At 41.7% G+C, this 13,269-nt stretch overlaps 1 protein-coding gene across 1 annotated transcript; it reads right to left on the bottom strand.

Annotated features, from left to right (window-relative positions):
• Positions 1-4,007: 4,007 nt before the first annotated feature.
• On the bottom strand, positions 4,008-5,761 carry LOC127790871 (trihelix transcription factor ASIL2-like). Its single transcript, XM_052320598.1, has one exon. The coding sequence runs from the start codon at positions 5,323-5,325 to the stop codon at positions 4,168-4,170; it is 1,158 nt and encodes a 385-aa protein (XP_052176558.1). The 5' UTR covers positions 5,326-5,761; the 3' UTR covers positions 4,008-4,167.
• Between the last annotated feature and the right edge of the window lie 7,508 nt (positions 5,762-13,269).

Below are 13,269 nucleotides of genomic sequence, written 5' to 3'. Positions count from 1 at the left end.
ATTAGTTATGTTATCTATACTTTTATTTAGTTTAATATTAATAGAACTCATGGCATTTTCATATGATAAAAAAAAGTAATTTTTCAAAATAAAATCCATATTATACTTTTGAAATTTAATATAAATATAAGTAATCTTATGGTACCTCGTGTAGCGTAAGTAACCATTTTATATATTTAAACTCATTTCCTTGCATCCGATTAACAAAAAGAGAACTCAGTATAATTTTCAAAATGTTAGGATACAAACTGTAATTTGGTGAAGCTACGTGACAGCCAAGTGTAATTTGCTCCCTTTTTTTTTTAAAGTAGATTCATATTGATCCTGTTAATTATCTATTATCAACTCATTAAGGGAGATATTAACGAAAATATAGAAATTACCTGCCAGTATAATTTCCTGTTAAAAAAAATAGTTTAAAATAAAATATTAATCGTTAATTTGGGACGACCGCTCTTACACGGTTCTTGATTACGTCAGAAAAAATAAATTACAAGTTGAGCCTTTGAACCTTACGTAGAGTAAAAATCAAATTCACAATTTATTAAATTAACACGAATATATTATTCATCCTACTAGCCGAGGTATCTGGATGACACAATACTCAACTAAACTTTGATGTTAAAGTTCCCTAATTTTTGGGCATTATAACAAGGAGTGGAAGGAAGCGAGTCTTCGCTGCATATGGCGATTAATCTCTCTGTGCTTCGATGATATCCGCCTGTTTGCTGGACGCATGTTCACCAATTCGCTGGGTTTCGAATTCAAGTGCTTTCTCCCGCTCAATTCAACATCTCTTGTCGTGTTTTCGGTATCTTATCAGAGAGTTAGGGTTGTGTATTTGACTCAGATCAGTACCGAGTTATCGCTATTGAAATGTCAAAATGCGTGTACATCTATGTGCATGAACGGTGAGTTAAATCCTCTGGGGGAATCGTGATCTTGCTTTTTAAGTTGCGTGTCATTCAATTTGAGCTTCTACTGGTGTTTCGTGAATCCCCAACTGTGTCCCCGCGTTGTTACTAGAATTTTGGACTTGCTTGCATTTGATTTTATATATGCGGCTTGCATGTTTACGTGCCTCGGTTATAGTTGATTTCACTGTAAACTTGCAAGTTGTGATGCTTTGGAGTTTGGATGCACTTGGAATTCAGTACATTGATACAATGTGCCAACAGTTTCTTTTTCAAGATATTGAAATGTAAAGTATCCAAAAGGTAATAATGAGTAATCAGAAAATTGTGCACCTGTCTCATAATTTAGATTCAAGTTTTGACTATATCCCCGTCAAACAGTGACGTTTTATCATGACTGGGTTGAATTTGCTTCATATTTGGTTCATTAAAAAGTTATGCTATCAGATTGAATAAAGCTGACAGGATATCTTGCCATAAACGTTATACCTTAAAAACAGCTTAATCGTTAAAATCTTATATTAGCTCTAGCTTTACCTCTTGCACCCCTCTAAGTTGATGGATCATGCCCGCGTGCTTGAACCAATGCCGAAACTTCTTAGGTTACTCTTTTGAAGTTCCATTTAGCTAACTTTTTCTTGGTACTAATTCTTCTTTTTTGTTTTTCAATCATTAGGAGAGTTCCGAGACTGTCTAGTTCTTCTGCTAATAAACCAAACTTGATGGCCTGTTGATTGTACCAATTTCCACTGGATATCTACCCCCTTCAGGGGCGAACTCTGTTTTGTACTTATCTCCTCTGTACAGTCCTATATTTTGGAAAAAAGAAAAAAGAAAAAGACTTGCGTGCATTGTGACAATTTAAGAACGTACTTGTGCTGAATGAGTATTACTGATCTTCATTGTAATCGACAATTTAAATGATGGATATAGCTTTGATACAATTCGACTAATTTTTGAAAACAATGCACGATTCTGATTCCTAACAATCTAGGTCTATTTACACTAAGAATTTTATTTGAATTACATAGTTTGAACTTAACAATTATGAGATCTCTACTTCAGGAAGTCGTCTTTCTGTCCCTAATTGGTATGGTAATATTTCACTGAATTAAAAGGCTGTCATACATCTTAAAGGATATCAAGATGAAATGGTTACTTACTGAATTATACATTCTCACTGGGAGAGAACTATAGTCTAAAGTTTATCTTACAACTATTGCGTGACCCCTCAAAAGAAAGGTTTATCTAATCTCTGCTTCAGTCCCTTCTTGAACCCTTCCTGAAATCCAACTAGCTATCCGTTTCAAAGAAGTTACTGGATTTATATTATGTAGATTCAGATGCATACCAGAGAATGGAAGTTGAATCATATTTCGTGGATGAGCAAAAAATTTTGGTTTTGGGGATTGGGTGGGAAAATATATGTACATAAGTGGTCATTCCCATGAGCAAATTTATTTCTGGACCTTTAAGTTCATAGTCAATATTTCTTTGGTATCCATCTTTTATAAATATACTTTGGCTCCTCCGTAATTAGGTTTGGCTTGGATTTCATTTTTTCATTTGAAGGCAAGAGGAATATATCTAATACATGTATATGATAAATATATTAAATAGGGGAATTTTATTATACAGTTTTGGCTTAGGAGGCCAGGCGCCAAACTTGCCAAGAAAAAGAACATTGTTTTTAGAAGAGGCAGAAAAGTGAAACATCAGTTGTACATCTCTCCCCACTGCTGCACTCATGGCTTTGGATCAGAATGTTCGTTCCTTAATTGAATGATTTTAATATTGTTGTGCCTAAATTAACCCGTTTAACTTCATTTAGAGAATTGTGGCTAGTCTAGGGACATCAGATGATAATTTGGATTTGGAAACACTGTTCCCAAAAATCCACTACTCAGCTGCTATACTATTTGTACACTTGAAAAACTTTTTGACTGCTTGTTCCTAAAGGAATTTCTCTTAACTGGTTTGTTCTAAAAACTTGAAAGCAACAGGATATGCCACGTCACTTGGGTGGTTGTTTTACTGCTAAGCTTTCGTGCAAAGTAGCTGATACCAGTACCATGGCACGAGAAAAGTGTTTCACTAAGTTAGCACAAGTGGGGATTAAATTGGCATTATTTTTCCTGGGTGAAATTGGCATATTTAGTCAAATGAAATTTCCCCTTTTTGGGGGCATGATAAATCTTCATACACCTTCCAGTAGTCAGTTCTGAATGAATCCTAGAAGATAATCTTAACCTACCTGGCATATGATTTTCGCTTTACATTACTCATCACCCCCAGATAATGTGGGACGTCAACATCTCGTAAATGTGCCAGTGACACTCATGTAAGCTTCAGACTCTTTTAACCTTTCCAGGGTCTGAAGAATAGTCTTAATTTTATTTGACTAATTGAACTAATTGTGCCAAAAAGATGCAATCTTCAAATGTAAGCAATCCCTGTGAAATTTTAAATGAAATATGATTTCCTTGTGTTGCGTTCTTCCTAGCTCCGCAGTAGATGCTCTTTGATTTGTTTGGTCAAAGCACTACCTCAGGTCTTCGTAACAGCTCAAGTAATTATTCACTGACGTGGCATATATTCATTTTAATATTACTACCATGAGCTTCCTTTGCCAGTGAAAGTAGTAGCTTGAATCAAACTAAACTCCTCGTGTGTGTGTGTCTGGACAATCCCATTCCTCCCTGCCTCTCTTTTCTTCATCTGCTATACTTTCATATCCTTCAAAGGAGAAGAGTAGTAGTCAAATTTTATACAATAGCTAGGATGGAAGGCATCTGAAGCAAAATCAATCTCTTCAGAAGGTACCTCATCTGTTCTTTAGCTTACTTCTCCAAGTTTGTTTTCCAGGCCAATCCCGTTGAATAAGGTTCAGAAGGCAAAGTATATATGAAGCCGTTTCTACAAAGTGAAATCAACTCAACAAGAGGCTCTCAATTAGGAAATCCTTGGAGCAGAGCCATTTGTGATCCAGTCCACAGAAGGAAAGCAACTTTATGTCCAAAGTGAATTATTAAACAAGAGTTAGGGCATTAAATACACTTCCTTTGGGATGTGGCCAAGTTAAAATTTTGGACAAAAACACAGCAACAAGGGACAGGTAACCATTAAAAAGTTAAAAAGACTACCAAATTCAAATACAAATTCGTCTCATCAACTGATCAATATGGGTGACAGAGGCACGGATGAGAGTGATTCAAATGCATGAGAGCATGGCTAGCCTAGATCAATCTAAATTCTAACCACTGCTATCACTGTTATTGTTATTGTTGTTGATATGGTGGTGGTTGCTGCTGCTAATATTGTTGTGATTATTGCTGTTGTTCCCAACTCTCCTATGCTTCAGCTGCGAAAGCTCCAACTGAGTCTTCATGAAGAACTGCATTCTCTGCAACTCCAGCTCCTTGGCAAACTTCATCCTCTGCTTCTCCATCTCCACCAACTGTTGCAGCTTCGACGTCTCCGCCTGCTCGTACGCCTCCCCGAACTTGAGAATCGCCTGTGTAAGCTCCCTCAGTGAATTCCCCCAATTTTTCTCTCTTCCTCCTGCTCCTGCTCCCGCTCCTCCGCCTCCGCCTCCTCCTCCTCCTCCTCCTCCTCCCCCGGTTTGCAATTTCCTTTTATTCAACTCTTTCTGAATCCTAGGCCTCTTCCTCTCGTAGGTTTCCGGCGGAAAACTGTCGGTAGAGTCCGGAGAAGGAGGCTCCGGCTCCGGCTCCGATCTGGACGAGTCAGAATCGGTGATAGGAAGACGTCTTCGAAACTGCTGCTTTTCCTTCTGATGCTGCGGCGGCTGCTGCGGTTGTTTGTGCTGATTTTGGTAAGGGTGAACTGATCTGGCTCCGACTGGTATCCCCATAGGCACTTTGTGGCTGCCGGAGGGCAGGCTCGGAGTCGCGGTTGCCGCTACTTTCGCCGTGGGGCCGATCAATTGATCTAGTCTGTCGAAGAACGGCCACTTGCTGGGTCCACTGCCGTTGGCGATCTTCGATTTCTCGACCTTGTATTTCTTCTTCACGGTGTCGATGCGATTCTTGCACTGAATGTCGGTTTTAGGGGTCTTGGTGTAGTCCTCGCGGCTACTGACTATGTCGGCGACTTCTTTCCAGTGCTTCTGCTTCAGATTGCCTCGGCTCAGTTCCAGGTAGCGTTCGCCCCAGGCGTCGATCAGCACCGATGTTGCGCCTTCACTCCAGCAATCCTCACGGCCGCCGCCGCCGTTACCGGCGGCCGCCCTCGGCGGCTGCTGCATGGGCAGCGCCAGCGCCAGGCTGCTCTGCGGGGGCGGGGCGGCCGCCACCGTCACCGTTGTCCGACCGTTCGGAGGCGGCGAAGGTGAAGAAGGAGGATCCGTCTCAGCCGACGGGTGCGACTGGATCTCGTCGTCGTCTTCCATGGAAGCCTCCGATCTGACGGCCGCTGGAGAGAGAACAGAAAAAGCAGATAGAGAGATGGGGGAGGGGTGGATTAGGGTTTATTAGGTGGGGCGGTGTGTTGACCGGAGGAATTTATTGACGGAGTGCGTGTTTTGACGTCGTTTTAACATTTAGGACAGGGAAATAAAGGAATTTTTATATTTTTCGGTTGACGGAAAAAACCGAGGGCGGGCGAAGGGACCGGAGGGAGTGTATTGACGGCGTGGGTGGAGGCGGGACACGTGGAAGGAAAGAAAGGGGTGAGCCGGTAATGCTTGTTTGAATCGAATTGGATAGTTCCGGGAAATCCGTCGTCACCGGACTGATGATGCATATGCTTCTCTCCCCTCTGCCGGCTTCGTTGGCGGACCTTTCCCCTTGCTGCCCCTTGCCTGCTTTTTTCTCATCTCCCATCCACCCACCCCCAACCCCGCCCCCACGCTCATATCAAATGACTAAAAACTCCTTGGGGGGTTTTGACACATTTTACGCTTCCGACCTTTTTCTCATCGGTAATAAATTAAAATGCTGAAAACGTTGTTGGGAGCTATGGGCTGTTGCTGATTTTCATTCATTCATAATCTTTTAAGTGTTCTCTCTCCCCCGGCCCCTCAGTGTCCCCACATTTGACTTGGACGGGACCTGTAGTTGTCGGTGTTAAAGGTGGTGGATGCCACCTGTGCGCAAACCGGTATTTAGTTAGGTTAGCAATGGCTCAAGTTCAGTATGGTGTTTGTTTTGTATCCTATCCAATATCTAATTTAGATGCCCATACCTATTAGAAGTTTTTGTTGCTAATTGGACCCCTCTCACACATTCCATGTTAGGGAGACCAACAAATTAGTATTTTCCAAGGGCAGTGAGTGTTTCACTATTGGTCACCTACAATTGTCTTGAACATCCCCTCCACCCCCAACCCCCACACAACAAACCAAAAAAAGATTATGCCAGAAAGCCTAGCATAATAAATATCTGTATCCCAATTCATTAGTTTTTGGGATTAATTTCATCCGTGCCAAGACTTTTACTTGTGCTATACGTTGGTTATTAGGGGCGGATCCAGTGATGGATCTGGAGTCCCCCAAATCCAGAAGCCATTTCAATCTCCAATGGTCCAAATTTCATGATAGATTTAGGGGAGGGCTGGAGCGGGCATGGGCTGCAGCCCGTGCCTGCCCTCCCTAGATTCACCCCTGTTGGTTATAATTCCCACTATAGGGACTAAGTAATAGGACACCAAAAGAAAACAAGTAGGTGAATCCAAGCCCTACATGTTTCCAAGTAGATTTACATTGAAAAATAATTATATATGAAAATATTTTACACAAACAATTTTTAATCCTATTTTAGTGTTTCGTGTGCATGTAAAAATATTTTTGAAAGGGTAGATTATTAAAAGGCTATTTAACTTTTAGGCCAAAAACATATTTTTGCTTTCAAATTTTTACGTTTTTTTTTTCTCATGGAACTCTAAACTTTTCGTAGTTTCAAATGTGTCCCTAAATCATGCAAAATCACCTATTTGGGTAGCAAGTGATACGCAATCGCGTTGACGTGTCTTTTTTTCGGTGTCTCCTTAACTCATTATTTCTCTCTCTAACGTCTCTTCTTTCTCCAACGTTCTCATTAGCTCTATCTCTCTCTTTAGTGTCTCCTTAACTCCCCCCCCCCTCTCTCTCTAGCTACATGTCCTTAACTCCTTTCTCTCTGACATTTCCTCAACTCTCTCTTTCTCTCTCTCTATCTGGCTGTGTCTCCTTTGGTGTCCTTCTTTCGCTGGCGTCTCCTTTCTCTCTTTCTCAAGTCTCTTTGGCTCATTCTCTTTCCTCAGTTGTGTCACCTCATATTCGGCGACGTCTTTGGTCTCCCTTTTTCTATCAGGCTACGTCTCCTCAATTTCCCTCCTTCTTTGTCGTCGCTTGATTTTGAGGACAAGGAAGGAGATAATTCTTCACAATCAGCCATCTATAGAGTTTGAACAACTCTGGCTTTGACATTTTTCTCTTCCTTTTTAGATACTCATTTTTGTGCCCTTAGTTGTTCTAGTTACTTGAGTAAGTGCTCTGTAGCTTCATTGGATAGAAAGAAGGGGTTGTGGAGACGTCGTTGGAGGGAGAGAATGAGTTGAGGAGACGTCGTCGGAAAAACAGAGAGAGTTGAGGAGATGCCGGAGAGAGAGAGTTGAGGAGACGTCGAAAAGTTATCATGTCAGTGAGTGTGTGTTGTAGAAGTCAAGCCACATGGTTTGAATGATGGTAGTGGGTTTGGTAACCTTGGCTGTATCAGGCGGTAGTGGGTTTGGCAGATGTTTGGCATCTTTGGATGCATCAGGTGGGTTAGGCAGATTGCCTAACTTTGTTGACTTTTGCTTACCTTCATTCTCTTATAGATTGCCTAACTTTGTTGACTTTTGCTTACCTTCATTCTTTTATAAATAGCCATGCTCTCTTCTTGTAATTGTATCCTAAGATAGAGGATTAGTGAGGATCCAGAGAAAGTGAGATCTGTGAGAGTTTTTTTGTAGAATTCTGGTTGTAATTCTTTGCGAATTTATTCAGTGAGAAATAGATTCCTTTTCTCTCATTTTATCTCTTGGTTCATTGGTATTTTGATTTTTGGTTTCCCAACAAGTGAAATCAGAGCCTCAGGTTGAGCGCTGAAGATAGGAATCTGAATAACAAAGCCTCTGTTCTTGAAATGAGATTTTTTCAAAATTGTCAAATTGGTATTTTAATCATACTAGAAGATTCCTCGTGCCAAGATGAGCATGCAGAAATTTTTCGCAGGCCAAACGGACACCAGACGCGCCTCCACGCGCCACTTGAAGATCGGAGAGTGAAGACCACTCTCACCACGTGCCGTCTGGAGGTTGAAGACAATGTGGCGCCATGTCATTCGCCACGTCAGCTGGTCAATCGCCACATCATCTGGTCAAATCGCCACGTCAATTGCCACGTCAGCACGTTGCTGGACTTTTGAAAAATTGCAGATTGGTCCCTGAAGTTTTATGGAATTACAGTTTGACCCCTAGACTTTTCAGAAATTACATTTTGACCCCTGAACTTTTCATAAATTGTAATTTAGCTCATGAACTTTTCATAAATTGCATTTAGCCCCTGTACTTTTTAGAAATTGTACTTTAGCCCTCTGAACTTTCTGAAATTACATTTGAGCCCCATGATTTTCTACAAATTAGAATTTGACTCCGTAAGAGTCAAATCTACCATTTTTTACCCTTCCGGACGCAACAATGCGCTCCGTTTTGGAAGATTCAACTTTGTTTTTGAACAAGTTATTGAAAATGAAGGAAAGAACATCATCAGGAGCCATGATAAAGCTCACGTCCACCAACTACACACTACGGAGACCTCGGATGGAAGATATTCTCAGTTGTAGAGATTTGTACGATCTCCTGGAGTTATTGGGTGTTAACCCTGATCCTTCCAAACCAGCAGAATGGAAGAAATTAAACAGAAAAACTATTGGTCAAATCTGGCAATAGATTGATCATAGTGTCTTCCACCATATCGCACAAGAGACAGACGCACATGCCCTATGGACGAAACTGGAAGGCATGTACCAGGCAAAGATTGCTCGGAACAATGCCCTGTTAATGAGGCGGTTAGTTAATTTGAAGCTGAGTAGTGAAACTTCAGTTGCCGAGCACACCAGTGAGTTCTAGAGCCTGGTAAACCAGTTGTCGTCTGTGGATATGTCGCTTAGGGATGAAACACAAGCGCTCTTACTTCTCAATTCTCTTCCTGATAGCTGGGAGATTCTAGTAGTCTCTTTTAGCAATTCGGCCCCAGAAGGAAAACTTACCATGATAATGGTTAAGGATGCCCTGTTCAACGAGGAGGCCAAAAGAAAGGACACCAGACTCATGCCCTTGTAACAGAAAATCGAGGAAGACAACAACGATATTGTCGAGGCAAGTGGAGAGGAAAGAGCAAGAGTAGGGGCAAATCCACAGATGGAAAAAGGACTTACAAGTGCTACCATTGTGGCATTGAGGGTCATTTGAAGAAGAACTGTCGAAAATTGCAACGAGAGTAGGGTCAAGGCAGTTCCCAGCCGAAGAAGAAGGATAGAGATACACTAGTCACTATTCATGGAGAAGTAGCCTACTGTTCCATCCAAGATGAGACATGCCTTCATGTCTCAAAAGAAGACACAGAATGGGTGGTAGTTACTGCAGCATCTTACCACGTGACTCCCCACAGAGATTTCTTCACAACATACAAAACAGGTGATTTTGGAGCAATGAAGATGGGAAATTCTAATTCCTCTGAGATAGCTGGAATTGGTGATGTTCAGATACGAACGAGCGTAGGGATCACAATCACCTTGAAGGATGTCAGACATGTGTAGATCTTCAGCTGAATTTACTTTCTGGACTAGCTCTTGACAGACAGGGCTATGATAATTAGTTTAGCAATGGCATATGGAAGTTGATAAAAGGCGCTATGGTAGTTACCCAAGGACATATTTGTGGCACGTTGTACAAGACTCATGCAAAAATATGTATAGATAGCCTCAACATAGTTGAAACGAAGACTTCTCAGAATCTGTGGCACCAGAGACTTGGTCACATGAGTGAGAAGGATTTGTCAACCCTGGAAAAGAAGGAGCTTATTACTGTTGCCAAAGGTACTGCTCCAGATCCTTGCAATCACTGTTTGTTTGGCAAACAAAACAGAGTATCTTTTAGTTACTCTTCAACGAGGAGATCAGAGTTGCTCAGTCTGGTACACTATGATATTTGCGGTCCCCTGGAAGCTGAATCCTTAGGTGGAAACAAGTACTTTCTGACATTCATTGATGATGCTTCTCGAAAAGTGTGGGTGTATTTTATCAAGACTAAGGACCAGGTGTTTGATTACTTTAAACTATTTCATACCATGGTAGAGTGTGAAACAGGAAAGAAGTTGAAGTGTCTTCGGTTAGATAATGGAGGCGAATACACTTCCAAAGAGTTCGATGCCTACTGCATGACACACGGCATCCGACATGAGAAGACGGTCCCACGCACCCCACAGCATAATGGTGTTACCGAGAGAATGAATCGGACCATTATGGAAAGAGTTAGAAGCATGCTCAGTATGACTAAGCTGCCAAAGCCATTCTGGGGAGAAGCTGTCAGAACCGCCTGTTACCTAATCAACAAATCACCGTCAGCACCGCTGAATTTTGAAGTCCCCGAGAAAATGTGGTCTGGTAAGAACCCCTCGTATTCTCACTTGAGAGTATTTGGTTGCTTAGCATTTGCATATGTATCCAAGGAGCTTAGACAAAAGCTCGATGCAAGGACAACCCCATGTATCTTCATAGGCTATGGAGATGAGGAATTTGGATACAGGTTATGGGACCCAAAGGAGAAGAAGTGATTAGAAGCAAGGACGTAGTGTTCCATGAAAGCCAGACGATAACAGACATTGAAAAGCCCATAATGTTTTAGAATCCATATTCTAGTACCCATGAAGACATTTCAAGACCAGCACCAACAAAATTTTCCATTGATGACGATTTGGTGCCTGAGGAAATGCTGGAAGCAGAAGAGGAGGAAGAAGCAAAGGGTGTTGAGCAGGGGGAGCCACAAGCCCCTCCACCAGAAGCTATTGGACCGTCACAAGGATTAGATGATGGTGAACCTTCGAACCCAGAAGTTCGTAGATATGAACGAGGTCGGATTCTGTCAACGAGATATTCAGAATCTGAGTACATTCTGCTTATCGAAGATGGAGAACTAGAAAATTTTCAAGAAGCTGTATCTCATAAGGATAAAGAAAAGTGGCTGCTTGCAATGCAGGATGAGATGGATTCTCTGCAGAAGAATCACACTTATGAGATAGTCAATCTTCCACACGGGAAAAAGGCTTTGAAAAATAAATTGGTGTTCAAGCTGAAGAAAGATGGCAACAGAAAGGTGGTGAAGCACAAAGCTTGATTGGTAGTCAAAGGATTCCAACAGAAAAAGGGAATTGACTTTGATGAGATTTTTTCACCAGTTGTAAAAATGACTTCAATAAGAGTCATTCTTGGCTTGGTAGCCAAGTTGAACCTAGAGCTTGAACAGATGGATGTCAAGACAACATTTCTTCATGGAGATCTGAATGAAGAAATCTACATGCAGCAGCCAGAAGGTTTTGAGGTGTCAGGTAAGAACCTCGTTTGCAAGCTAAAAAAGAGCTTATACGGTCTAAAGCAAGCACCAAGGCAGTGGTACATGAAGTTTGACTCTTGCATGGTGAGTCAAGGGTACAAGCGAACTGCTGCAGATCAGTGTGTGTATATTTAGAGATTTCCTGATGGGAACTTTGTTGTTCTTCTACTATATGTAAACGATATTTTGATCGTGGGACAAGATGTGATGAAAATCAGACAGCAGAAGAAGGAACTCTCAAAGTCCTTTGACATGAAGGACTTAGGATCGGCTCAACAAATTTTAGGAATGCAGATCATTCGAGACAGGAAGAACAGAAGGTTATGGCTATCTTAGGAGAAGTACATTGAACGGGTGATCTGTTCAATATGCAAAATGCCAAACCGGTAAGTATTCCATTAGCCAATCACTTCAAGTTGAGCACGAGTTCGTGCCCCTCATCTAAGAGAGAGATCGAGGAGATGTCATCAATACCATACTCTTCAGCAGTGGGAAGTCTGATGTATGCGATGGTATGTACAAGACCAGATATTGCTTACATAGTGGGTATAGTGAGTCGTTTTCTCTCTAACCCTGGAAAGGAACATTGGGAGGCAGTCAAATGGATTCTCAGGTACTTAAAAGGTACGCCGAAAACATGTCTTTGTTACGGGAGAGCTGATCCAATCTTGAAAGGTTATACGGATGCAGATATGGCAGGAGATCTTGATGGTAGAAAGTCTACTTCGGGATTTCTCTACACTTTTGCTGGGGGAGCCGTGTCATGGCAATCAAGATTGCAGAAGTGTGTTGCTTTATCCACAACAGAAGCTGAGTACAGTGCAGTAGCAGAAGCTGGGAAAGAAATGTTGTGGTTAAAGCGTTTTCTCCAAGAATTTAGGATCATGCAAGAGGACTACAAGATACATTGTGATAGTCAAAGTGCTCTGAATTTGATCAAGAACTCAATGTATCATTCTCGTACAAAGCACATTGACATTCACTATTATTGGATACGCGAAGTAATGGATCAACAGCTGTTGAGACTAGTGAAGATCCATACAAAGGAGAATCCAGCCGACATGTTAACTAAAGTAGTTACTCGAGAGAAGGTAGAGCTATGTAGAGACATAGCTGGGATACTTGCCAGGTGACAATAGATCTAGATGTGACTAGAGGGGAAGAATTGTAGAAGTCAAGTCACATGGTTTGAATGATGATAGTGGGTTTGGTAGCCTTGGCTGTATCAGGCGGCAGTGGGTTTGGCAAATGTTTGGCATCTTTGGATGCATCAGGCGGGTTAGGCAGATTGCCTAACTTTGTTGACTTTTGCTTACCTTGATTTTCTTATAAATAGCCATGCTCTCTTCTTGTAATTGTATCCCAAGATAGATGATTAGTGAAGATCTAGAGAGAGTGAGATCTGTGAGAGTTTTTTGTAGAATTCTGGTTGTAATTTTCCTATAAATAGCCATGCTCTCTTCAATTCAATAGAAGCCATTGCAATGGGGTTCTGGCCTGATCTGAACCCCATTGCAGCGGAGTTCAAGCTTGAAATGCGATGCTCAGATTTGTAGTTGTCCGTAAACTGCCTTGCAATCATATTCTCCAGTAACCACCTTCTCCGTCAGTGCTCAGATTTTCCCCTGCTCTTTCCATCGTTGCTCCCTCCTCCTTCATGGGCCTCTGTTGTCGTCACTAGTGTGCTCACTTGCATCGTCGATGTTGCTACAGCCTTCGCTGTTGTAGCCCATTGCCGGTACTGCCTCCTCTATTGTAGCTT

This window comes from Diospyros lotus, chromosome 14 (assembly GCF_014633365.1).
Source record: "Diospyros lotus cultivar Yz01 chromosome 14, ASM1463336v1, whole genome shotgun sequence".
Lineage (NCBI taxonomy): Eukaryota > Viridiplantae > Streptophyta > Magnoliopsida > Ericales > Ebenaceae > Diospyros > Diospyros lotus.
The sequence above is the reverse complement of the archived record's forward strand: the minus strand, read 5'-3'. Positions and strand labels throughout refer to the sequence as shown.

Excerpts from the sequence above, each read along its gene's own strand:
- LOC127790871 (XM_052320598.1), bottom strand. The coding sequence starts at position 5,325 with ATGGAAGACGACGACGAGATCCAGTCGCACCCGTCGGCTGAGACGGAT.